The sequence below is a fragment of the Muntiacus reevesi genome, chromosome 4 (assembly GCF_963930625.1).
Source record: "Muntiacus reevesi chromosome 4, mMunRee1.1, whole genome shotgun sequence".
Classification (NCBI taxonomy): domain Eukaryota; kingdom Metazoa; phylum Chordata; class Mammalia; order Artiodactyla; family Cervidae; genus Muntiacus; species Muntiacus reevesi.
Window position 1 is genome coordinate 89,994,864 of NC_089252.1, and position 27,888 is coordinate 90,022,751.

Below are 27,888 nucleotides of genomic sequence, written 5' to 3' on the forward strand. Positions count from 1 at the left end.
TAATGGAAAAAACAGCATTTAGGAATATTGGATGATTTATTGTCATACATTCCTAAGGGTTATGCTTTTTGTTGTTAAACTTCTGTTGAAAACAGTATCTTTGCCTAAGTATCTAATGACAAATCCTCTTCGGAATGTGATTTCAAATTCTTTTTGGAATATCTGAAGACTCTCAAAAGAACTTGAAATGTGTTCTTGTTACCTATAAAATGTTAGAAACACTTGCCTTTCAAAACAGCAGCTGCAGGGTGAACATCTAGAAAGCAAACCCAGAGAGGCTCCCCTTCTTTTTTCTGTTAACCCAAGTAGTCTCTATATATTTTTCAATCTCTTTTTTCTACACCTTTTTATATTAACCAAAAGTGATGAATGGCGGGTGTGGAAGGAAGGGGACTGGAGAAACCCCATCCATTTGAAAAGAGTTCATTCTTTTTACCCTGTTTTGCAGAGTGTCATTTTAAATAAGTGCTAGCCAGGAGAAGGTTTTTATTGTTTTGAACCACAGGCTTTATATTACCTTAAAAGAAAAAAAGAAAACCTCTCAGCCGCAAGTTGGATGCTTCTGGCAGCAATACAAATCTAGCACCACCCAGGGAGGGAGCGTATTTGCTTCTTCGCTCACTTCTGGCAGGGCAGAGGAATGCTGGACATCGAGAGACAAGAAGGGAGGCTGTCCAGAGCATTGCCACGCTGCTTCCCTGTCCCTCGCCTTGGGCCTCCTCCCTTGTGAACACACAGGTAAGGACACTGAGGTGCTGATGCAAGTGGAGCATCCTAGCTCACTGTGACCAAGTCAGGGAGGAAGTCAAGTGCAACGCACTGAGGATGCCCACCAGGTCTCAACACCCTCAGGAAGCTCAACCTGGCCTGGCTGAGGTCAGAGGGTTCTCATTCCTTCCACCACACTGCTAAAAAGGTCCTGTGTTTCTTAGCCTTTCTATCTTTGTGTATCACTCTGAAGCATGCTTTTCTCTAGACTGTTAAGAAAAACATTGAAAGAGCCACTGAATGTTTGCATTTTGACAAATCGGAGGCTAGTTGTTCATCTGTTTTTCTTTTGTATTCAGAAATCAGAGCTGACAGCAATCTTGACTGCTGAAAGTAAAATATCATCTAAAGTTTCATTTTCAATGTAGTGTTATAAAATACTACACGTGGATAAAATATAAAATTTAACATTAGACAGGGAGCTGAAAAACTACAGAGATAAAATGTTCCTATAATATGGCAGTCGTCTCTAAATATAAGGTTTCATGTTATAAATTTGGGTTCTTAATGAATTTTTTATATCATCAATTCTGTTTCCACTTAGATGTCAGAAACTGAGCTGGAAAAGATAAAAGTCAGAACAGCTGAGCATTTTGAAAATGACAAAAATAACATTTCTTGGTTGAAGGAAGGTAAGTTCTCTTACTGTTGATTTTCTATCAATGTGAAAATTGTGCCTTTGTTTATAAGCAAAAAAGAGCAGGCAGAAGGAGGAAAAATGCCCTGCAGTTCAAACGATATTAATACTTCTGGTTTTCTGTTTCTTTCTTTTTTTTTTTTTTTGGCCTAAGTGGTAGATTGAGGGTGTTTAGTATTGAAATGCTTTTTGTACGCAGGACACTCAGATGATTTTATGGGTAGGGAAATATATACTTCCAATTCAGATACACATTACCTATAAGGTTCTTGTTGTGCTAGAGAATTTTCTCCTTTGTATCCAGGAAGATGAAATCATTTGAGGACAAGTAATTTTTAAATAATAATCACAGAAAGGAGTGCAGGCTGTAGGAAGTCATGTCTACAAATAGAATTGTCATTCACTGCAATTACAGAGCCACCTTCCCAGGGGAGAGTGCTGTCGGCCACAAGGACTGTGTGCGTAAGATGCCTGCCTGAAATACATACACAAATCGATAAGTCCTCCTAGGAGGAGTACAAATTTGTGCACTTTCGAAAACACGTATAAACTCATGATTATTTACTAGAAGGCTTTATTTCATAATCTTTTCTTTTTATAAATACCTTTAATGTTTCTTAAAGGAAACTGATTTGATATTTTATTTAAATAGTTAAGTTGTCTCTTTTACACCATTTCCTGAATCTATTCAATTGTAAAAAGATGGCTCTTAAGTAGTTGTCATTCCTCAAAACTGTTTTCTAAGGTCACAAGAGACTTTAATATATATATATCAAATAAGTTCTATTACATCAAACATCATCATCATTAATACATCAAACACAATGACAATGTGCATTAGTGATTATGCTGAATCATCAAAACAACCTTATAAAGCACTAATTACTCCTACTATTCAGGTGAGAAAACAGAATCTCAAAGGGTTTAAGTAAATTACCTAAAATCACAAAATTAGGAAGTGACAGAGCTGGGATTTGATCCCAGACCATAAGACTCCGTAGCATATAAATTTAACTACCACCTTTCACTGTGTTTCAAAGAAAAGATGTTTAAGTCACTTGTTAGGACATGATTGTGCTCAAAAACTTTCCTGAAGTGTTTAAATCAACACCTCCACTTTCACATATACATCTTCCATCCACTCTTATTCTTAATTGCTCTTTACCACCACTGTCATTTTTCAACTGTTCACTCTTTTAAAAAAGATTATCCTTCTGCCCCAGGGCCCCATAATAAAATTTAATAGCTGGGACTCATCTCTAGTGAAGACTTTATTTCAGGATAAAAGTGGGTACAGACATGAAGTATTCTGAGAATCATTTCCTTCCAAAAGCCACAGAGCTAAGAAATCCTTTTTTTTTTTAAATTTTAATTAAACAATCTTTTAAATACAATCTTAAAAAAAACAGAAGTAAAAACAAAAACCGAACTTAGGCTAAAGATCCCCCTGTGTTTTTGTTGGGAAGACCAAACCCACCAAAACAGAGGAGTTCTTTACTGCTACTTATAGGAAAGTTTATCTTCTTTTGTTATGCTCTAGCTGCTCCATGCTGTAGATGTATCATAGAGAAATAATGACAAAATTGATAGACCAGTCAACTGCTTCCTGAAAATTTTTGTTTTTAAAAAACTGTCTCTACTAAGTACAACTTCGGATTGAATTCTTGTATTCTACAAAATCTAATTTCCCAGGTGACCTGTTTTATCCCATTTGGACACAATTTAATCTACACTCAAATTATGTTTACTCTATTTCATTAATTGTGAATTATCAGGAGGAGTTAGGTTTTGAACATAAACGTCTTTTCATTTAATGTTAAGAAAAAGTTTATATGTTGGCTTATTAAAAAAAAATAGACTGGTGCAGCGGCAATAATAGAAGATTTGAAGTCAGGTAGGTGAAGTTTTAAATCTTCTGCTCACTTGTTTGCTAGCTGGTGACTGTACTGTTATTTAACCTCTCTGAGCTTCAGATTCCTTAGCCAAGGGGTATAATATCTACCTTGTGAAATATGGGGAAGATAGACCATTATTTCATGTCTTTTATCCCCTCTTTAAAGCATGGTTCAAAATCAGATAATTATTTTTTGAGATTCTGGTTCATAGTTTGAACAATGAGCACTACGATCAGTGCTATATGTTTTTACAGCACTGTCAACAGAAAGAACCTCTATAAAGAGGCGACAAGGCAGTTTATCTGGGATCTTGGAATTGCAGTTTGGGGAATCACAGATTTGGGAGGAAACCAGAATAGTGTCTGGTCACAGAAAATGGGCAGGGAGGTTATGGGGAATAGAAGAAGATCGTGCAGGCTACACAAGCCGGTGACTGAAGATCTGGACAGTAGAGTAAATCTGTTCCACACATGACTTGGCTATCAAGCTTACTTATCTTTTACTGGGGGTAGGTGGGATTTCCTTAGTACAGAAAAAGCCCAGTTCTTAGCACTATTCTTTCCTTCTGGCAACTCAGCCAACTATTCAGTCGCTTTATTTTCCCATGTTCAGTCAAAGTTCAGCATGGGCAGCAAATACGGAGGTCCTTCTTGCATGCCTCAGTCATTCCTGCCATTGTTTCTCTGACAGCATTTCATGTAAATTCCTTCCTTTTGTCCCTGCAACCATTTGGTGTGCTGGATATTGGTCCATTTTCCAGATTAAAAGACAGAGGCTCAGAGAAACTAGTTTTATTTTTTAATCACAAAAATGCTTTTATTTATTTAGCTTCTTACAATACTCACATATCAGAAACTGACAAATTCATATAAATGTTTAGTCTCTAAGTCATGTCCAAATCTTTGGCAACCCCATGGACTGTAGCCCACCAGACTCCTCTTTCCATGGGATTTCCCAGGCAAGAATACTGGAGTGGGTAGCCATTTACTAGTCTTTCCCATTCTATTGTTTTCCTCTACTTCTTTGCATTGATCACTGAGGAAGGCTTTCTTATCTCTCCTTGCTATTCTTTACAACTCTGCATTCAAATAGGTACATCTTTTTTCTCCTTTGCCTTTTGCTTCTCTTCTTTTCACAGCTATTTGTAAGGCTTCCTCAGACAACCATTTTGCCTCTTTGCATTTCTTTTTCTTGGGGATGGTCTTGATCCCTCCTTCCTGTACAGTGTCACGAATCTCCAACCATAGTTCTTCAGGCGCTCTATCAGATCTAATCCCTTGAATCTATTTCTCACTTCCACTGGATAATCGTAAGGGATTTGATTTAGGTCATACCTGAATGGTCTAGTGGTTTTCCCTACTTTCTTCAATTTAAGTCTGAATTTGGTAATAAGGAATTGATGATTTGAGCCACAGTCAGCTCCTGGTCTTGTTTTTGCTGACTGTATAGAGTTTCTCTACCTTTGGTTGCAAAGAATATAATCAATCTGATTTTGGTATTGACCATCTGGTGGTGTTCATGTGGAGAGTCTTCTTTTGTGTTGTTGGAAAAGGGTGTTTGTTATGACCAGTGTATTCTCTTGGCAAAACTCTGTTAGCCTTTGCCCTGCTTCATTCTATACTCTTTTGCCTCTTACTCCAGGTATTTCTTGACTTCCTACTTTTGCATTCCAGTTCGCTATAGTGAAGAGGACATCTTTTTTGTGTGTTAGTTCTAGAAGGTCTTGTAGGTCTTCATAGAACCATTCAACTTCAACTTCCTCAGCATTACTGGTTGGGGCATAGACATGGATTACTTTGATATTGAATGGTTTGCCTTGGAAACCAAACCAAAAGAGATCATTCTGTCGTTTTTGAGATTGCACCCAAGTTCTGCACTTTGGACTCTTTTGTTGACTATGATGGCTACTCCACTTCTTCTAAGGGATTGTTTCTCACCGTAGTAGATATAATGGTCACCTGAGTTAAATTCACCCATTCCAGTCCATTTTAGTTCACTGATCCCTAAAATGTCAATGTTCACTCTTGTCATCTCCTGTTTGACCACTTCCAACTTATCTTGATTCATGGACCTAACATTCCAGGTTCCTATGCAGTATTGTTCTTTACAGCATCAGACTTTACTTCCATCACCAGTCACATCCACAGTTGGGCACTGTTTTCCCTTTGACTCAGATCTTCATTCTTTCTGGAACTATTTCTCCACTCTTCTCCAGTAGCATATTCGGCACATACCAAACTGGGGGGTTCATCTTTCGGTGTCATATCTATTTGCTTTTTCAAACTGTTCATGGGGTTTCCAGGTCAAGGATACTAAAGTGGTTTGCCTTTCCCTTCTCCAGTGGACCCCATTTTGTCACAACTCTCCACCTTGACATGTCTGTCTTGGATGGCCCTACATGACATGGCTTATAGTTTCATTGAGTTAGACAAGACTGTGATCCAAATGATCAGTTTGGTCAGTTTTCTGTAATTGCAGTTTCCATTCTGTCTGCCCTCTGATGGCTCCTTAGAGGCTTGTAGAAGTTTCCCAATAGGAGGGACTGGCTATGGGGGATTCTGGGTCTTGCTCTATGGGCAGGGCCAAGCTTAGTAAATATTTAATCCAATTTTCTGTTTATGGGTGGGGCTGTGATCCCTCCCTGTAGTTTGACCTGAGGCCAACTATGCTAATGGTAATGGTGACCTCCTTCAAAAGGATTTATGCCAGGACTGTTGTACTCAGTGGCCCTGACCCCATGGAAGGCACTGTTAACCCACACCTCTGCTGGAGACTCCTGGACACCCATAGGCAAGTCTGGCTCAGTCTCTTATGGGTCACTGCTCCTTTTTCCTGGGTCCTGGTGCACACAAGGTTTTATTTGTGCTCTCCAGGAGTCTGTTTCCCTAGTCCTATGTAAGTTCTGTAATCAAATCCCACTGGCCTTCGAAGCCAAATTCCCTTGGGGTTCTCAGTCCTTTTGCCGAATCCCCAGGTTGGGAAATCTTTTGTGGATCCTAGAACTTTAACAGTGCGAGAACATCTTTGGCATGATTATTCTCCAGTTTATAGTTTGTCTACTTTGTGGCTCTGTAGTTGGGTTCACACACCACACCTTTCAGGTCGGCTGCAGCCTGAGTACCTGTTCCCATGGCGGGCCACTGCTAACTCATGCCTCTACAAGAGACACTCAGACACTCAAAGGCAGGTTTGGCTCAGTGTCTTGTGGGGTCCCTGGGTCCTCGTGTGCACAAAGTTTTGTTTGAGACCTCCGAACATCTCTCGTGGGTATAGAATTTGATTCTAAACACGATTTTGCCCCTCTTACTGTCTACTGGGGCTTCTCCTTTGTCCTCGGATGTGGGTATCTTTTTTGGTGGGATCCAACATTCTCCTGTTGATGGTTGTTCAGCAGTTACTTGCAATTTGGGGATTTTCACAGGAGAAGATGAGCACACATCCTTCTACTCCACCATATTTCAGGGCTGTTTATAATTGATCAAAACCCCTTCCCCCTTAAAAAAGAAAAAGAAATAAAGTAACCTTTCAGTATCCACCAGGGGACTGGCTCCAGTACCCCACTGTAGACACCAACTCCAAAGATGCTCAAGTCTCATACCAGATGGTGTGGGGGTCAGCCCTCTCTGTCTGAAGATTCAGAACCCATGGATAGGGAAGGATGAGTGTAGAGATCTGAAAGCTGTTCAAAACCTTCTTTATGAATAACAAATTAATTGCCTCTCCCGTCACAGTGTCTCTTACCTCCCTCTGAAACTCCAGCTGAATACTGTCCACAGTTAAAATATAGGGAATCACAGCACTGCCGGATTAGGGCTGGAGCAAATGCTCACTGGGTTTATCTGCCTAAATCAGTTACCACAGCACCTGACCTCGAAGTGAGCGTGCGACCAAGAAGAGTCAGCATCGTCACTTCCAACCTAAGTACTGATACTCTTTCTAACTTTTCATCTTCAAACACTCATTCAGGGTATCAAATTTGATTTACATTTATTAATAGTTATCAACAGAGACAAGGCATGAGCATAGTAGCGCACATTAAAATAAAAAAGAAAAAGGAGAAAAGAAACAGTCCTGTATTCAAGAATTTTACCTAATTGTCCTGCTTTGGCCTGAAAGGTGAAAAGGTTCTTTGCTTTCTACTTCTCTCAAAGGGTTGGTTGAAGCAACATCCAGAGCTTCTTACTAACAATTAGGGTAAACAGTGTTTAAGAAACACATCAATAAACCTGAAAATGTATTCAGAATAAAATTAACTGAATCTAGTTTTATCTTCTATCAAACTACCAGGCAATCTTGTATCACTACTGCCTTTGAACTCCTGACTTCTCAAATTTTAGATTGATCAAATTCCTGACTCCCAACCTAAGGAATTCAGCAGAATATAGATGGAGAGAGGATATAAATGCTTAAGAGCAAGTAACATGAAGCAACATGCTCAGGGACCATACTCGGAGAAAACCTGTTTTAAGACAACCAGAGAAACAAAATATGATTGTGAAATATGCACCCAGGCAAGATGAGCTGTGTTGTGTAACTGTGGGCCAAGATGGTCTTGAAAGGCCAGTCTTGAAGATGGCCATGAGCTATTTGCACAGGGGGAGAGGAGGAGTTAATGCCGAGAGCAAAAGCATCAGAGGCTGCATGATGTGATGACCACTTTGGTGTCAGGGAAATGGGCATGTTGGCTAGTTACCTGTGTATGGGTTAACACAAGAAAGGGAGGATAAAAAGACTGAATGCCAAGTATAAGTTGTTGGGCATGGGTTTTTAAGTTGTCAGTGCAGGCAGGTCTGAGGTCAGGGACCAATATACTGAACTGTGATTTGGGCATATACATCTGTAACTAGAGTGCAAACTGGCATGGGACAGGCAGAGGAAAGTTTAAGGCAAGATGGATGATGATGGCTAAGACAGCAATGCATTCAACAGCCTAGACAAGAGGGCCACACAACTGGCATAAAAGTCATAACAAGGAGAAGAAGAAAATAGGTCCAAACGTGAAAAATGTTATGAAGGAAAAATTGATATAACATAGAAATTGGGGGGGAAATTACAGGTGGAATAAGATGGCATGTAATACCCCATTAAGCCAGGGAGCATTCTGGGTAACCATTTCAGTGCTTGCTCCTTACACCATTTGATACGGAAGAGAAACAGCGAAATGAAGGGATGGGAGCCTTTAAATTGTTGCCATTTGCAGTTTAAAATCACAGCATCACCAGTGTTTGAACTGCACACAATTTCCTAGAGTGTCTCCTGATTTTCCAGGAGAAACTGGATTTCTAAATGACATCACCTGAATTCTAAAGGTTAACTAATAACAATGAACAGCAATAGTTAGAAGAAAACACCATGCAGGACAAGTAAACCAGATTCTGTGAGTCTAGCTCAGCTCAAGAGTTTGTAACTTCTGTTCTAAAAGCTTGTATCTCTCAACGAAATCTATTACAATTTCCTAAAAGCTGGTTTTCCATAAATATTACTCTCTCTATATATGTGTACACACACACACAAAGTCAAAACAAAGGTTTGATCTAAACATATAAAATTAAGAACATTGAAATAAAACTGTTTGTCTTTCAGAAGATTAGCTCTCTATGATTGTTTTCGTGACGCAGTCTCTTTATGGGTGTAATAAATAGAAGAATAAAATTATCCCAAGTTACAAATGTGTCCTCAACATATAAGGCATAGAGTTTTATCATCTTCTGACCAGATGTTGACCTAGTCCCACAGCTGCTACACTGGGTGGGGCCATACAGGGTAAGTTCATATTATAGAAAATACTTGATTTTTTTTTTTAATGGCAAGGGTGGAGGAGGAGGGCAATGAATAAGTTTGGCTCTCACTCTCCAAAAATGCAAGGAAGAAAAAGATATGAAAGTTCTGTAGTTATTCTGAACAAACTATAGATACTTTTCTATAAGCAGTCACATAGTGACTATAATCTTTGATGATTTAAAAATCATTATATAGATATATTTATAGAAAATGTCCCTAAACTTTAGTATCAATGTAGAGAAGTCAGGTCACCAAAGAGCTGGCAGCTTGAATACAGTGGTTATCATTTAATCAGAGTTCATGAACATTAGAGACCAATAATTCAAGATATTGGACAATGTCCAAGAAATTAAAAAAGCCATGTTCCACAAATTCCCTTCTCAATACAATCCAAAACCTGAAGTCCATAACACAAGAATCCCATCTCATTTCCGTTAAGGTCTGTTTGCAAATGAGATGGAGAAAGCATAAATCTTACATGTACTGACATTCGTAAATTCACTAAACTTCCCTTAATTCTAAGTGAAGATAATTCACTTTGTTTGCTCAAAAATAATTTCAGATCATGAGCATTAAGACAATTCCAAAATGCGTTTTTATACAATTCAGCAAGCATTTGAAGAGGCTCCTCTTGAACTTGCAGATAACATGTTAGGCAAAGAAACAAAGATGTCAAAAAAAGAAAATGCCACAGGTTCTGCCCTCAAGGAATTCATTTATTTAAGTGATTTATTATAATGACTAAATATTAATCCATGCTAATTCTCTCATTCACATAATTCTCAGTTTTACAGGGGCTACATTTTGTGTGTCTGGCTTTAAAATTAAGCCACAATAATGCCTATTTTTAATTGTTAATGTGCACCAATAGTATATCTTGATTTCCTTTTATTATGTGCACACAGGAAATAGAATCATTAGCTCTTATTTCTGTAGTCTCCATGGACTTGTGAACATGTGTTACCTAATAACCAAAACACAGGTAAGGAGAAGGTAACAGTCAAAGAGAATGTTATTTTGTTTTTAACCAGAGATGAAAGGAGAAATTAGATGTGAAAATATGCCCTTAAAGAAGTAAACAAGCACAAGATCATTTCACAGGGTAATTATTTTGATGTGTTAAAACAAGATGATATGAAAGAGACTGGCATGGGGAACTATCTTTCAGAAGCAGCCGTCAGAGAAGTTTTGAATGAAAGATTATTGACCTGAAATTTTAATAACAAGAAGAAGCCAGCTGTCCAAAGCCTGGGAAGAGCATTCCAGCAGGGAAAAGAGCCTGTATAATGACTGTATGGTTCAGAATGACTGGATGAGAAAGAAGAAAGGGAAGGAAGAATAAAGAAAATAAGGGAGGGAGGGAGTAAGGAAGGGAAGGGGAAAACACGTTCAAGTCATAAATAATGTTGAACATTGTTGGCTCTAGGCAGGAATTTAGCTGTTTTTCCCTAATCTGAATTAGGAGTCATTGGAGATTCTAAGTAGGGGATAAAAGCAAGTATTTATACTGGATGTGGTAAAGAATATATGCAGAAATTAAACAGAAGACCCTGCAATTGACCAAGCAAAAGATGATAAACAGGAAAGGCTAAAACTGTGAAGGTGAAAGAGGTAATACAGAATTCAGGATCTATTTTGTAGATAGAACTAATTGAACTGGCTGGTGCTCTGGTGTGAGGCAATAGAAAGAAAGCAGGCAAAGTTAACTCCTGGCTTGAGACACTGCATGAAGATAATGATGCATGAAGAATAAGAGAAAAAGTGGCTGGAGATGGAGGAATCAGAAGATTTGGTTGGGTCCCATTAAATGTGAAATGGTGACACCCCATGAAGATTATAAATTGGGCAATAGGATACATGAGATCAGCTGTCTATTTTAAGTAACGCTGACAGGGAAAGTTGGCTAGAGATTTTGCTTTAGGCCTGAAGATTGAGAAAGCGTCTGCTGATGGCAGAATACAGGAAATGAAATACCATTTCAAGTAGAAGGGTTAAGGCAGGAAAGAACGTGTCATGTTCCAAGAAGTGAATGAAAATAAGAGGGGCTGGAGCATCTTGACCCAAAGGAAGGTTGGCATTTGATGAGCATGGGGAGTTTGCCCAGGAACAGAGCCTTGAAGCTTTTGTAGACCTTGGTCAGCATCTTTGATTCCAATAAACTTTCCACCCTGGAAATGCCTACTAGAGACATATTTTAACTTGTATTAAAACATATCCCACTGCATTTTATCCTCAAATGAAAGTTAAGTAAAGGACTATCAAAAAAGGAGAAGCAGGTGCAGAGGATGAGGTGGTTAGATGGCATCACCAACTCAATGGACATGAACGTGAGTGAATTCCAGGAGACAGTGGAAGACAGAGGAGCCTGGCATGCTACAGACCATGGGGGTCACAAAGAGTTGGACATGACTTAGTTGAAAAACAACAACAAATCAAAGGATAATGTACTACTTTCAAAATATTACAACTATAAAATGAGGCTTTCATAGTTTGTATTAATCAGGGTTCTCCAGAGAATCAGAATCAATAGGAAATAAAAATAAGACAGACAGACAGAACATAGATCAATGGATAGATAGATAGAATACAGATGGATGGATGGATGGATGGGTACACAGATAACAGAGGATTTATTATAGGGGACTGGCTTACACACTCATGGAGGCTGGGTCATCCCATGGTCTGCTCAGGAGGCTCAGGAAAGCCAGTGGTATAGCTCCAGGCTAAAGCCCCAACTTCTGAGAGCCAGTGGTGTAAACCCTGGTGCAAGTAAGAAGTTCTGAGAGCCAGAAGAGCTCATGTCCAAGGGCAGGGAATGGATGTCCTAGCTCCAGTGGAGAGAGCAAATCTGCTTTCTCTCTTTATTTTCATTCTATTTAGTCTTAAACTCACTCTGGAAAGATATTCTCTTTAATCAGACTATCAGTTCAAATGCCAATCTAGTCCCTCAAACAACCTCATGGACACACCCAGAAATAGCATTTTATCAGCTCCCTGGGTATTCCTTAGCTCATTCAAGTTGGCACATAAAATTAATCATCACATAGTTTTTAAAAGGAAAGTAACAGATACTTTTTCTAGCTAAATTAATGAAAAGAGGAATTTACTGGTAGCCTGAGAGTTGTTCTGCAGTCGACAAGGAAAATTCAGGTCCAGGATGGGCAGGGAGTAATCTAACTCTGGCGATCCAGATGGCAAGATTTAACTCCTAAAACATGAGCTTCACACACTTTTCCTGCCCTTTCCTCCCTCTATTCAAGACTTCAAGCCTCAAGGAAGAAAGCTCAATAGATTTGGCTATGAGTCCCAATCCTGGCGAGGCAAGGAAGGGTACTTTGGCTGACAGTACCACAAGGCTACACATGATGGGGGAGAGATGCTTCTTCAGAGGAAATTCAGTGCTCTAACACCAGAACAGAAGAAGAACAAATGCTATGTGGCTTCCAAATAAAGTGCACTCTAAGGGCTGGTACCCACTATCAAATTTTCAGTACTTTGCTCCATAAGGGATAATATTTTTTTAAGAGCCTGACATGTGCTGTTGTTGGAACGCTGAACATTTCAGGAAGGACAGTACCTACTTTAAATGTATTGGCCTTCTACTTAAAGTTCAAATGTCAGAATCATTTTGATTCTCTGATAACCTTATTTTATGTGGAGAATGTTCAGTAAAAGATGAGATCTTCTGTGTTCTCATAGGTCAACAAATTAAATTCCCGTGGCATATCCTACAGCTGACGGTTGAAATTTCTCTCCAACTAAGCCTATAAAGTAGTAAGTTCATTTCTTATAAAATGATGATGTTGATCCCAATGGAATGGAAGGTCTAGAAGATGCCATGTCAGCCATGAGACTATAACCAGATGAATTAATCAGTGCAAAGTCCCTATAAGTTGTTAAACAGCAGATTTAAAGACTCTTTTTCAATGATGATAGAGCAGTACATCAAATCCAGAATGATCTTAGCTCACCATTATTAATTGCAATTTTATGAACTAGGAGTGAAGCCATCTGTAGAGACTGGGAACCAATCTTTCCTGTCTCAACAGGAAAAAGAAAATTGTAGCTAACTAGAAACTTCAAGAGATTTACTCCTTTCAACTGAGATTTTCAGGAGACTCATTCGTTTTCCTCTCTGTCACAACAGCTGTTGGTGTGACTCACTTAATCAACATTAGTATAAAGAGCAATCTTACAGAGAGAGAGGAAAAAAAGACCCTTATGTGCTATGACTCAGGAATAAGGACATTCCATTTCTTGTAAATTTCACAAAGAGATACTTTATTTTTATATGATTATGGCCCATTTCTTTCAGCTTAGGAACAGCATTTACAGGGAATATACTCTCTAATAAAAGGCACCTGCAGTAGGTGTGCACCAGACCATTAGTAAAAAAAAAAAAAAAAAAAATTGGAATGTGAAGCGAGCAAATGAAGACATCAGTCTACAGGCATAAATCACTTCAACCATTTTAGCCATTATTTAAGCCTGTCAAAAAGTAAATGTGAAGCAAAGGCAAAAAGCAAGGGCAATGACAGTAGTTTTGCCAGTGTCTAACTTCAGAAAGGAGAGAACAACTCCTAGAAGCATAGGATTAAATGAGACATCAGGCAGTTTCTCCCTTTGAGCTGAACTTCCACACTAGTATAGATTTGAAAAGAAACAGCTACATTGCAGAAGCTAAAAAAGGTACTTCATGATGTCTCATCTCAAAGAATAGACAAAAGGAGAGGAAAAATCCTGCACTTTAGCTCTTTTATTTGTCATTTTTTTCTCTTTTATATTAAGAATATTCAGCATTATAGACAGGAAACCAAATTTCTCTAACAGTTACTGAAAGGCCTATGTAAATACTAAAACATTCTGAATGTAAATTTCATTAAAATATATAAAGTTTCTACAAATAAACTTTTCTGAACAATAAAAAATAATTCATCAAAAATTATATTCTATCCACCTTCAATAAACAAGATTCCACTTTATGTATGTGTCTTCAAACTAATTTCTTAGACCAAAGGCAGACTGATAAGACAAAATGATTCATACCATAAAAAAGGCATTTGTTTGACAAAATAATATACAATTAAGTAAGCCAAATCAACAAATGTTTTAATTTCCTGTAAGGCACAAACTTGCACAAATAATATACCAGGACTTCTGTGCCCAAGGAACTTAAAATTCAGTTGGGGAAATAAAATAGCAACATATCCCGTTTGCCATTAGGATTCAGACCAGACAAGAGCAAGCTTTTCAGCTGTATCCGAAACACAGTGCAATGTGCACAACCAATTTGGAGGCAGTTTTTCAGTATCAGATCTCTCATACAGCAAACCAAATGGGTACACACATTTCCTTAAACAGATATAGATTTCTCTTAAAATTAAAACAGAGCTGGTTGGTTTCCTTTATTTTTAATGTATATAGCAGATTTGGGCTAAAACAACTATACTAAAAATCCTCTTGAAAACAGGATTCATTTGAAAATGTTAACTTCTTACCTATGTCCCTTATAAAAAAAAGACCTTTTGTGTAAATATTCCTTAATGTATTAGCCAGCCTTTTTTCTTCAAAACAAAAGGGGGAAAGAAAAAGAAAACAACTGATATCTTTATTTTAAAAAGAGCAAAAACTATAACATGCAAAGACAGAGATACTTAATAAGCAGTAAGGAACTTAAGTCTCCAAGGGAAATTCTAACATGTATGATTAGTGAAGAGGGAAAACTGCACTAAGGACTTAAAAAAAAAAATTACAACTTGGAGGCATAGCATATTCATAGGTCATGAACATATTGGTGTTTCCAATATACTACTATTAAAGCTCAAAATTCTGTAGGCTAACAATGGTTAATTAAGAAGCTACTCCATATTCTAGGGTAAATTACCAAGTCTGAGTTCTAAACTCAATTCATCACTTGCTCTCTAGTAGAAGAATGCAGGTTTGCTTCAGTCTCTTAAGGACATCAGTCTCAGCTTGCAGTCCCCTAGCAACTAGGAGAAATAACTTGTTTTCATCACTCCACAGGTTAACAATGCTAATTAGAAATCAAATTTAATTTTTGAAAACTCTGAAGGGGGAAAAGTGACATGGTTAAAAATTAGATAATTATATATTACATATAAAATATATGTTCATATAGCTAACATATATATATATGGAACAAAATATTTTATTCTATTATTCTCTCTGCCTTTCTAACACAATACACTTCTTGACTATCTTCTAAGACTGTAACAGAGTATTTTATTATGAGACCTAAATAACACTCCACGTATTCACAATGTACATTGATATACCTGTGTGTGTGTGTGTGTGTGTGTGTGTGTGTGTATAAAATAAGGAAGAGGTGGTATAAAATGAAACTACCATAAGTAAACAGATAAAATAAAACAGAAATGTTAAGTATTAGATTGTTAATTGCTTCTTAATTGCTCAAGGATAAGGGTGTATTACTTCTTACTTCTATAACTGGGAATCCAGATAGCCCCTAAAACATAGCAGATGCTCAAAAAATGATATGAATAAATGAATGAATATACAAATATATTGCAAAGATGATATGAGATTCATAAGTAGGAAAGAACATATCTAGAATTCAGAGAAACTGGGGATGTGGCTGGGTTATACATCATAAGCAAAGTTTTAATAGGAAGCAGCATTACAAACTGATGGAATATGATGATCTAAAGTGGTCAGAGAAGTCTGAGTTGTTCAGAGAACAGTAGCTAAGTTTGGCTGAGTCAAGGGTATGTGTGTGACAGGAAGAAATAAACACTGGCTCTATCATGAAAGACTTTCAATACTAGACTGAAGAGCATACACAGAAAGTTCTAGGGCAAAAAGAAGCTATCAAATACATCTGGGATAGGGATTGGGAAGGGGGACAGGATCTAAAGTTGGGAGAAAACTCTGTGCTTTAGAAAACATTTGTGATTTGAGCACCTTAATGTAAATGGACTGAAGGGTAGAAAGAGAGGTGAAGGGTGGAACAGAGTGACTAGTTAGAAGCTTGTTGCAACCACAGATGAGAAAGAATGATTTCTGAATTGAGTTACTGGTTGCCAGAACAATAGAAACAGATTGACAGCAAAGAGAGTGGTAGACCCAACATCTTTGCCACAGACTAGATGTTAGAGCATAAGAGACAGAGTGGTTGTCAGAGATACTAGAAATCCTCAGGATTTAAACTGAAATGTGTGTGTGTGCGTGTGTGTGTCTGTGTGTCTGTGTCCTTATGTAAGTAATCTGTTTATTTCAGAAAAATTAGAAAATGCAAATGACAAAAAGAATTACTCCAAATCTTAACACCCAGAGGTAGCCACTGTATATCTTTCTTTTTCTCTTTTATATGTATACCACACAATACTTGGTAAACATAATGAAATCTGATTATGTAATATATTTAATAATGTGTTTTCTTATTCATAAATGAACATCAGTACCTTTCCAGGTTGATAAATACAGATTTACAGCATCATGTCAATGGCTATAATGTATTGTATGCTGTGCTGTGCTACGCTCAGTCACTTCGTCATGTCCAACTCTCTGTGACCCCATAGACTGTGGCCTTTCAGGCTCCTCTGTCCATGAGATTCTTCAGGCAAGAATAGTAGAGTGGGCTGCCATTTCCTCTTCCAGGGGATCTTCCTGACCCAAGGATTGAACCCATGCCTCTTGCATCTCTTGAATTAGCAGGTGGATTATTTATCACTGAGTCACCTGGGAAGCCTGGCCATACACACAGTGCTCCATTATTGAAGTAATAATATATACATCAACATTTCCTCGCTTTCAGATATTTAGGTTACTTCTGGGTTTTTTTTTGCTTTGAAATCTCAAAAGAATACAATATCTATTGGGATTTCCTTTTAAATGGACTAACCAGAAGTACCTTGTATAGTGCTCAGACCTTACCTCTGGCTGGCAGGGAACACTATACAATCTACTGCGTATCAGTACTTCACTGCATGTTCATAACAGCCATGCACAGAAGAGTGTAAAGGTCAGAGAAGTTTTTAAAATGTTCACAGATAACAGCCCCAGATCTCAAGCTCAACATGCTGATCCCTAATCCAGTGCTTTCTCCATCACAGACTCTGCTGTCAAATACATTTGAAGGTATAGCCAACAATCCCTCATCATCACTCATTAGGACAATTAAAACTAAAGGAAACTGAAAAGTTTGGGGAAGTCTTGTGGGTAATGTATCTTTAAACCTCTAATTCCTTTAGTTGGATTCTCTACATACCTGTCTTCAGCACAGACATGGTGATTTAAGTGGTAAAGAGGACTTAGTTATGACATTAGGCAAAGATTCAGAAGCCGACTTATCTACAGATTGCAATGATTAAATAGTTCAGAATGAAGCACAACACTGTAATATTGCCACATTCATATTTAAGAGATAAAGTTGGGAGTTCAGCTCACATAATATCCAGTCATTTAAGACACAAGAGAGTTAATCATTTTAATATCTTCCCGTTGATGTTGGCTAACCAAATAAAAAACATTGCTGATGGAGGAGGAAAGTGGAAATCTCACTTTGTTTGCTGATCTTTGTGAAACAAACACTTGAAAAATAAAACATATCACATCAAAGTGTGGGGGGGAAATAACTCCAGTGACAGAATCAACCATGATCAGATTAAGAAATTGCAATATATTTTTGCATGGCTAATAAACAGATCAAAAACCTGCAAAACTAAGGATGTTTGGATCCAAAATCTAACTTTAATTTTCAAATATCCCTATCTGGTCTTACCATCTCTCCATCAAGAAAATTATATTAAACATAGCCCTGCTTTCTCATATTCAGCGAGTAGCATCCCATTGTCAATCTTAGATATGACCTTAATTTTTCTTCTTGTAGTTAGAATTTTTAAAAAATTGTCTCCTTAAATCTTTATATAGTAGTAAATGACTTTAGCAAAGAATAAAAGACACCATTCTGTAATAAAAGCTTGAAGCCAGAAACAAACATAATGTATTTCAGATAGTCATTATGGATACTTCATCCATTGTCTTTTTCATTTGCAAATTCAATTTGATTATACTTTGGTGATCAGAAGCCTGCTAGTTTACAATAATAATATTTTTTAGTTAAAAAAATAAAGCTAAATTTTTAGGTAATCAAACAACACTTGACAAACTACGTGAATTTCTACCATCTGTCCCACAAAAAGAAAACAACAATAATAAAATGCTTAAGGAATGATTTTAATTTCTCACTTCACATAGTAAAGGAAACTAGGAAGTTTAATGCAACTCAAAGAATTCTGATTACACAAATACATTTCCTGCTCCACAAGGCACCTAGACATAGGAAATGAAAACCATTCTTGTTTCTGTCTAACCAATTGAAACTATGGCAATTATATGAAATTGGCATTAGTAATAAGAGAAGCTAATTGAATAACTTGGGGTTAAGCAGAAGTAGAGTCTAATTACAGCCCTCTAGTGACTCAGATACCTTAACTGTTAATTTTCACCAAGTCATCTAGTCTTTGTGATCTGAAGCAATTTTCTTAACAACCTCTATCTAAACTTTGTAGGCTCTTTGGTTCTTTTGCTTTGTTTTTGTAAGGACTCACTTTACAATAACCAACTACTCAGAGGGAAACAAAATATCTGCACAATTATTAAGACTGTACAATATTAAATAAAACAAGGAGAGAACTGCACTTAAAGGTAAATTTAGTTTGTTCTCTTTGTTAAAACTAAGCAGAGATCAGGGAGAAATAGCTTTGTATCATTTCAGATTTTCATGAGGAATAATACATATACTAATTAGTCAATCAGAAATCACTGGCAAAACCATGATATACTGGGGGCGGGGGTAGGGGGGTATCTGATCAAAGCCTGGCAATAGGCAGGACCAGAGAAGTAGATCATCGTGTACTTATTAACTGTGGGAAAGAAGTTACTTGAAGGGTAATGAGAAAACAGTAAATGGCCTTTAACACAGAAAGATGATTATTAGAGTTGCTTTTCTTTTTTTCAAAGACCACTACATTTTTTCTTTTTTTTTAATTGGAAGATAATTGGTTTACAATGTTGTGCTGGTTTCTGCCATACAGCAATGCAAATCAGGCACAGGTATACATATATACCCTCCCTCCTGAACCTCCCTCCCACCCTATCCACCATTCCAGCCCCCAAGGTTGTGGCAGAGCTCCCTGGGTTACACAGCCGCTTCCTACTAGCTATCTATTTTACACACGGTGGTATGTATAAGTCATTGCTATTCTGGCAGCAGGGTGGATGTGAGAGGCTTTATAGTAGCTCATGTAGAGATGTTTTAAATGACACTATGAATGAGAAAATAAATTTTGATAATTTGCTGAAAATTACAATTGTAAGGACTTCCTGGTAACTTGGTCCTACAGATGAAGGAGACAAAGGTCAAGGACAGTATCCAAGTTGCTGGGTCAACTACCAAGGTCCTTGCTCAGTTGGAAACACAGGAACTGTAGTGTGTATTTCACTTGGTGTGAGTTACATAACTAAATGTTTTTCTTTTTAAAATTACCTTATTTGAAGAAGTATGTCCACCAATGTCAGGGTGTTAGAAGTGCTGGGTTCTATTAATAGAAATGGAAGTTGAGTATTTCTTAGACTGCAGACACTAAAATGGAGTGCATCACATTTTCGAGTAGTTTCTGGATGCTAAAGTTAATAGGGAGGAAGCAGTATATTTAGAGTTATTTCAGTTTCTAAGTTGGAGAGATAACAAGCGGAAGATCTGGAGAAGGAAAAGAAGCATAGGGTTTAAATGAAGCTCCTTGGATTCGTATATTTTAAACTACAAGTTTGTAGGCATTGGAAGAGGAATCTAAGGTTGTGCTGTGTTTAGTCACTCAGTCATGTTCGACTTTGTGCGACCCCCTGGACTGTAGCCCACCAGGCTCCTCTGTCCATGGGATTCTCCAAGCAAGAATACTGGAGTGGGCTGCCATGCCCTCCTCCAGGAGATCGTGCCAACCCAGGGACTGAACCCAGGTCTCCCACATTGCAGGCGGACTCTTTACTATCTGAACCACAAGGGAAGTCCAATCTAAGGTTAGTAATAGGTATACAAAACTTATTTATTTTCTCTTCACGTTATTACAAAGTAAAGAAAATATCTTGATAAGTAAAGCTTTCACTCTTTCCCCATCAGTAAAAATGCTGCTACTTAGAATGAATGATAAGATGTAAAAGAGATCTAGAATTCTGTTGATGTATTCAACAGGCTGACACACTTAGACATAGTCATAATGGGGTAAATAGGGGCTATGAGGTTTGCAAATCAAGCCTGTGTCTATTTTTATTACAAGCCTGTGTCTATGTCTATTACACATAATGTAACTTTGTTATTTCCATCAAGATGAAAGAATATAATGAGCAGGTATGGGAAGCAAAGAGAAATAAATGTAGGGCGAGTGTTTTTACCAAATCATACTTAGTTTCATTAATTAAAGCCTGTATCAACAACAAAGATACAACACTTTTGCCTCAGATATTCAGTATGAATCAAAGGATACCATGATCAAAAATATAGAACTTTAAAAACATCTCCATTGCATAATTTATACCTTTGGGGATGATGCCATCAAGAGTAAAGTCTTTGGAACCACAATGACCTGTATTTAAAATCAGGTTCTACTCCTAATTAAATAGTGATTTTAGGCAAATCAGTTAACATCACTGAGTTCCAGTTTCCAAAGCTATAAATCAAAAATAATAAAGGCTGTTGCAGCAGATACAGTAGATTGCCTACCCAATATTCATTTTCCATCTCTTCTTGCTGCTGCTGTTGTTGCTAAGTTGCTTCAGTCGTGTCCGACTCTTTGCGACCCCACAGACAGCAGCCCACCAGGCTCCTCTGTCCCTGGGATTCTCCAGGCAAGAATACTGGAGTGGGTTGCCATTCCCTTCTCCAATGCATGCATGCACGCTGAGTCGCTTCAGTCGTGTCTGACTCTATGCGACCCTATGGACAGTAGCCCACCAGGCTCCTCTGTCCACAGGATTCTCTAGGCGAGAATACTGGAGTGAGTGGGTTGCCATTTCCTTCTCCGCCATCTCTTCTTAAGGAACCTCAATTTTGTTCAGAACCCACCTATTTCAGCTTGTTTCTAGCTTGAACTTCATCCAGCCCAGCATTCCACATGATGTTCTCTGTCTATAAGTTAAATAAGCAGGGTGACAATATACAGCATTGACATACAAGCTGAAATCAAGATTACAAGGGAAATATCAACCTCAGATATGCAGATGATAACACTCTAATGGCAGAAAGTGAAGAGGGACTAAAGAGCCTCTTGACGAGGGTGAAAGAGGAAAGTGAAAAGGCTGGCTTAAAGCTTGACATTCAAAAAACTAAGATCATGGTAGCCAGTCCCATCACTTCATGGGTAATAGATGGAAACTGGCAGGTTTTATTTTCCTGGGCTCCAAAATCACTGCAGATGGTTACTACAGCCACAAAATGAAAAGACGCTTGCTCTTTGGAAGAAAAGCTATTTGCCAACAAAGGTCCATATAGTCAAAGCTATGGTTTTTCCAGTAGTCATGTATGGATATGAGACTTGGACCATAAAGAAGGTTGAGCACCAAAGAACTGATGCTTTTGAATTGTGATGCTGGAGAAGACTCTTGAGAGTCCCTTGGACAGCAAGATCAAACCAGTCAATCCTAAAGGAAATCAGTCCTGACCATTCACTGGAAGGACTGATGCTGAGACTGAAGTTCTAACATTTGGCCACTTAATGCAAAGAGCTGACTCACTGGAGAAGACCCTTATGCTAGGAAAGATCAAAGGCAAAAGCAGAAGAGGGTGACAGAGGATGAGATGGTTGGATGGCATCACCAAATCGATGGACATGAGCAAACTCCGGGAGATAGTGAAGGGCAGGGAAGCCTAGCATGCTGCAGTCCATGGGGTCAAAGAGTTGGACACCACTTAGCGACTGTGTAACAACGACACCTGTTTCAATGCAGCCATGCATTTTTAGGGGGGCTCGCTCTGTCAACAGTCCCTGAAGTGAAATGAATTCTGATTGGTTTAACTCTAACACTGCTGCTGCTGCTGCTAAGTCACTGCAGTCGTGTCCGACTCTGTGTGACCCCATAGACGGCAGCCCACCAGGCTCCCCCATCCCTGGGAGTCTCCAGGCAAGAACACTGGAGTGGGTTGCCATTTCCTTCTCCAATGTGTGAAAGTGAAAAGTGACTCAGTAACTCTAACACTAACACTAACCAATCATGGTGGTCCTGTTTTCCCTTGCCAGTAACAATTTTAGACAATAGTTTGTGAACTAGTTCAGGACAATGAGACATTAATCTGCTGGAGACTTCTGGTATAGGTTTTTGTCTCATTTTATTTTGTGTAAGGAAAAGTGAGTTGATTGCTTTATTTATTCATTTTTATTTAGATTTATTTGGATCCTAAGAAATCTTACAAGAAAAGTTCTTCTCACTTTTGGGTGCCGTCAAGTCTTTATGTGATGCATGAAAGTGGGAAGCCACCTTATAACCATAAAGGAAAGTCAGACTAATTATAAAGCTGCACATCCAACCCAAATTAACACAGGGGGAAAAAAGGAAACAAAAATCTGTGTTCTTATGTGGGTTGTCTGAGCCACTGATTTAATCAACCCTTGAGCCAGTCTACCTCTAAAACTGACATATAAGAAATAAATTATCTTAGATTTTAGGCAAGTTTGAGTTGGAATTGTCTGTTACTTTCAGCTGATGGCTACTTTGCAGAATGAAAAAAATGAAAGTACTGAATACCCAATAATAACTACTATTATACTTTAAACTTTTTTTTTTCATAATCACCTTTTAAGCCTCTTTCTCTCTTTTCATAACTCTTTTGAAAGCAACAGGGAATGTGTGGTTTCTTAGTCCTTTCTATATTCCCCAACATACCTACAACAGTGTTTGTCAACAAAAAGGGCTTATAAATATTGTGAAATAGAATAGAATCAAATGAAATAGAATTGAATCAAAGCATTTTCATTCATTGTACTACAAAAGTCTATTAATGAACTAGAGTGGACAGATTTCATTAGCAAAAAAGGATATGTTTTATAAAGAATAGTATGAGGAAAATCAATGTACATTTTATTCTAAAGAATGATATCTTTTTCACTCTAGAAAGAAATATAAATTTCCATGAACCAAGTTTTAAATGCTAGAACAATACTGTTCTGAACAAGTGACATTTCTAAAGCACTGAGAAAAAGAAACTCAGATGAGAAGACTTAGAACATGAAAATGTCTTTATGAAAAAAAGGTGTACTTGCTTTCAATGATCAATTGATAAACTTACCAATTTTAATAAAAATTGATAAATATTCAAAATTCATTCAACTGTTGCCCAAGGTACCATCCTTGAACTTATATTCATATTCCAGAGTGACAGCTTATGCTTTTAATGTTCCTCTACATTCTTTCATCAGACAATTCCCCTTTTTTTTTCTGGCTCTAAGAGTCTCTTTAGGCCTCAATGTGTAACACAAAAATTAAGTAACAAAATAGAAAACAGTGCAGTTAATTGTACCAATTAGCAAATATAAGCAGGTTCATAAGCAGGCCTTTTTCTTTCCCCTCTCTTTTCAGTAAGAGTCAGATAGTCATTCATCTTTTTTTTTTTTCTTTCTTAAGCCTGTCTGGATGAATATTAGTGTCATAAAAAACTGTTACTTCTAGTAGAATCAAGTATTGTGTTGAAAAGAGAAAATAGGAAGAAAAGGATGAGGCCTGTCAGGAAAATCTTATCTGGGGACAAATACCAAGCTAACACCATTTTATATCACTGCAACACCCAACTAAACTTTTCACTAAACTCTACCAAAACTTTAGAATTCCTTTTAATCATAAATAAAGGCAACATCATAATAATTTGTATTGGTAACAACTGTGACTATAAGAAAAACAGAAATCATGGATATTTTCACATTATCTTCAAGTTGTTACCGATATTTCAAAATGTTATTTTTATTTCATCATTAGTTATCCAATTTCTGGATCTTATTGGGTTTGTTGGCCTTCGCAGGTGGCATTAGTGGTCAAGAATCCTCCTGCCAAAGCAGGAGACATAAAAGATGCAGGTTCAATCCCTGGGTTGGGAAGATCTCCTGAAGGAGGAAATGGCACCCAATTCTAGTATTCTTGCCAGGAGAATCTCACGGTCAGAGGAGCCTGGTGGGCTACAGTCCATAGGGTTGCAAAGAGTCAGACACAACTGAGCATCTGAGCACAGCACATTGAGTTTATTTGATGAAGAGGTACAAATATAACTTTATCAACAATTTAAAAATATTCTGATAAGTATATGTAGCTGGTTTCCTCATAACCCCATGGATTTTATTTTATGCATTTAAAACATGATTCTAAAACATGGTTATTAGCCTTCACCAGGCTTCCATGGCTTCAAAAAGCAATATTAAGGACACTTGAAGTGAGGAAATGCAAATGAGCAGAACATGTTCAGAAATCTAAAAAGTAAGGAGGGGGCAGAGTCAGCTAAGACTGAACGTCTGCACCTCCCAATGTACAATATGCTATGTATTTCTCAACAACAAAAATCAAAGTCGACAGCACTTTCTACAAACAGCTTTTACTTCTGCAAAAAGGATAGATTCTTAAGTTTTCATAAATCAATTATCCATATATTTCTCCTGTTGGATAATTTTGAACCAAAAATATTTTAAGCTTGTTTTGGAAAAGCTGATTATATTGAACTTATACCACCAGGGTAGTTCTACCATCAAAAGAAAATTTTGAATTCAATTTCTACTTTTTAATTGCAATTCCAGCGTGCAACTATGAAATGAAAAGTAATTCTTTTTTTATCTATAATTTATCTGCAAATTATAGATGACACATGTATATATATACAGATATAGATGCAATATACACATCATCAAATATGTGGTTTTCAATGTCTACACATCATTAAAGAGAACATTTCATAAGCTAAAGTACTGAAAATGAATTTTGATTTTATTAATATCAAATTTTAAGGTGGTATAAAAGTGCTGTTGCTCAAAGAGAAGAAAATCCATGCCAATATAAGAATGTCTATATTAAAAAATTCCTAAAAATACATAACAATATGAAAGACTCCTACATATAAAAGAAATCACAAGTTTATGAACTTTCTTTACTCAATGTCTCTCAAATTAAAGGAGCCAGAGAAATGGAACTTGAATTTCATCTATGCAATTGCTTCCAGATTCACCTTTATTATTGTTAGGTGATTAACAGTAAAATAATAGCAATTGCATTTACTAGGTGTTGGGCACACTAATTGAAGCTATAGCTATAAAATGAAACAGGGCAAGCCAAATAACTACACTCAGAGATTCTGGTCTGATAAGGCAGATATTACATAACATAAATAATCAGTTAAACATAATTGCCAATATTATGAAGGAAAATTGTAGGGTGTATTCTCTCACTTAATTCTTAACAACAACTATGTGAGATCAGTTCAGTCACTCAGTCGTGTCCAACTCTTCGCAACCCCATGAACCGCAGCACGCCAGGCCTCCCTGTCCATCACCAACTTCTGAGTTCACCCAAACTCATGTCCATTGAGTCAGTGATGCCATCCAAACATCTCATCCTCTGTCGTCCCCTTCTACTCCCGTCCTCAATCTTTCCCTGCATTGGAGTCTTCTCAAATGAGTCAGCTCTTCACATCAGGTGGCCAAAGTACTGGAGTTTCAGCATCAACATCAGTCCTTCCAATGAACACCCAGGACTGATTTCCTTTAGGATGGACTGGTTGGATCTTCTTGCTGTCCAAGGGACTCTCAAGAGTCTTCTCCAACACCACAGTTCAAAAGCTTCAATTCTTCAGCACTCAGCTTTCTTTAGAGTCCAACTCTCACATCCATACATGACCACTGGAAAAACCATAGCTTTGAGTAGACAGATCTTTGTTGGCAAAGTAATGTCTCTGCTTTTTAATAAGCTGTCTAGGTAGGTCATAACTTTCCTTCCAAGGAGTAAGCGTCTTTTAATTTCATGGCTGCAGTCACCATCTGCAGTGATTTTTGGATAGCCCAAAAATAAAGTCAGCCACTGTTTCCACTGTTTCCCCATCTATTTGCCAAAAAGTGATGGGCCCAGATGCCATGATCTTCGTCTTCTGAATGTTGAGTATTAAGCCAACTTTTTCCCTCTCTTCTTTCACTTTCCTCAAGAGGCTCTTCAGTTTTTCACTTTCTGCCATAAGGGTGGTGTCATCTGCATATCTGAGGTCATTGATATGTCTCCCGGCAATCTTGATTCCAGCTTGCGCTTCTTCCAGCCCAGCGTTTCTCATGATGTACTCTGCATATAAGTTAAAAAAGCAGGGTGACAATATACAGCCTTGATGTACTCCTTTTCCTATTTGGAACCAGTTCTAACTGCTGCTTCCTGACCTGTATATAGGTTTCTCCAGAGGCAGGTCAGGTGGTCTGGTATTCCCATCTCTTTCAGAATTTTCCACAGTTTATTGGGATCCACACAAAGGCTTTGGCATACTCAATAAAGCAGAAATAGATGATTTTCTGGAATTCTCTTGCTTTTTCAATGATCCAGCAGATGTTGGCAATTTGATCTCTGGTTCCTTTGCCTTTCCTAAAACCAGCTTGAACATCTGGAAGTTCACAGTCCACATATTGCTGAAGCCTGGCTTGGAGAATTTTGAGCATTACATTACTAGCGTGTGAGATGAGTGCAATTGTGAGTAGTTTGAGCATTCTTTGGCATTGCCTTTCTTTGGGATTGGAACGAAAACTGACCTTTTCCAGTCCTGTGGCCACTGCTGAGTTTTCCAAATTTGCTGGCATATTGAGTGCAGCACTTTCACAGCACCATCTTTCAGGATTTGAAATATCTCAACTGGAATTCCATCACCTCTACTAGCTTTGTTCACAGTGATGCTTCCTAAGGTCCACTTGACTTCGGATTCCAGGATGTCTGGCTCTAGCTGAGTGATCACACCATCGTGATTATCTGGGTTGAAGATCTTTTTTGTACAGTTCTTCTAGATAGTATTTTAATTTTATGAAAAGAAGCTTAAATTCAGAGACATGGAACAACATCCCATGTCATAAGGGCGCCACAGAGGTATGAGTATAGAAGAAGAAGTAGAAACATACAAACTTAATTGTAGAGTATTAGCTGACTCTTTGGAAAAGACCCTGATGCTGGGAAAGATTGAAGACAAAAGGAGAAGGGGGAGACAGAGGATGAGATGGTTAGATAATACCACTAACTCAACAGACATGACTTTGAATAAACTCCCGGAGATAGTGAAGGACAGGGAAGCCTGGAGTGCTGGAGTCCATAGGGTCAAAGAGAGACTTGGTGACTAAACAACAAAAACAATGTTTAACTTCCTGAGGGAAGAGAATGATTATTTATTCAGCTCTGAAACCATCAAGTCTTGTATATGACAGATAAAACTTAACAAATGAATGACAAAAAACATATCATTGAACAAAACTTAAGTAAGAGATAGAGAATGAGAGAATACACACTATCACATTTCTACATTATGCCAAGAAGCCAAACACAAGGTCTCTAGACTATATATTTTGGAAGAAGGCTAAGTTCACCTTTGGTTAAAACAAAAAGGTACTATTTAGTGCGTGATGTTTGTAATGGAGGAAGTCATGCATGCCTGGGGACAGAGGTATACAAGAAATCTCTGCAACTCCCTCTTATTTTTGTTTTACCAAAAACACTCTAAAAAATTGTCGTAACACACACATAGAGAACAAACCTATGGACACCAAGGTTGGGGGGGGTGGGGGGCGG

At 37.8% G+C, this 27,888-nt stretch overlaps 1 protein-coding gene across 1 annotated transcript in view; it reads left to right on the top strand.

Moving 5' to 3' along the window:
* Positions 1-640: 640 nt before the first annotated feature.
* MDFIC2 (MyoD family inhibitor domain containing 2) overlaps positions 641-27,888 on the top strand; it is a 106,024-nt gene continuing 78,776 nt past the window's right edge. The window contains exons 1-2 of the mRNA XM_065932238.1: positions 641-738; positions 1,313-1,400. Coding sequence (XP_065788310.1) covers positions 1,313-1,400 — 88 coding nt within the window. The 5' untranslated portion in view covers positions 641-738. The remainder of the gene's footprint in view (positions 739-1,312; positions 1,401-27,888) is intronic.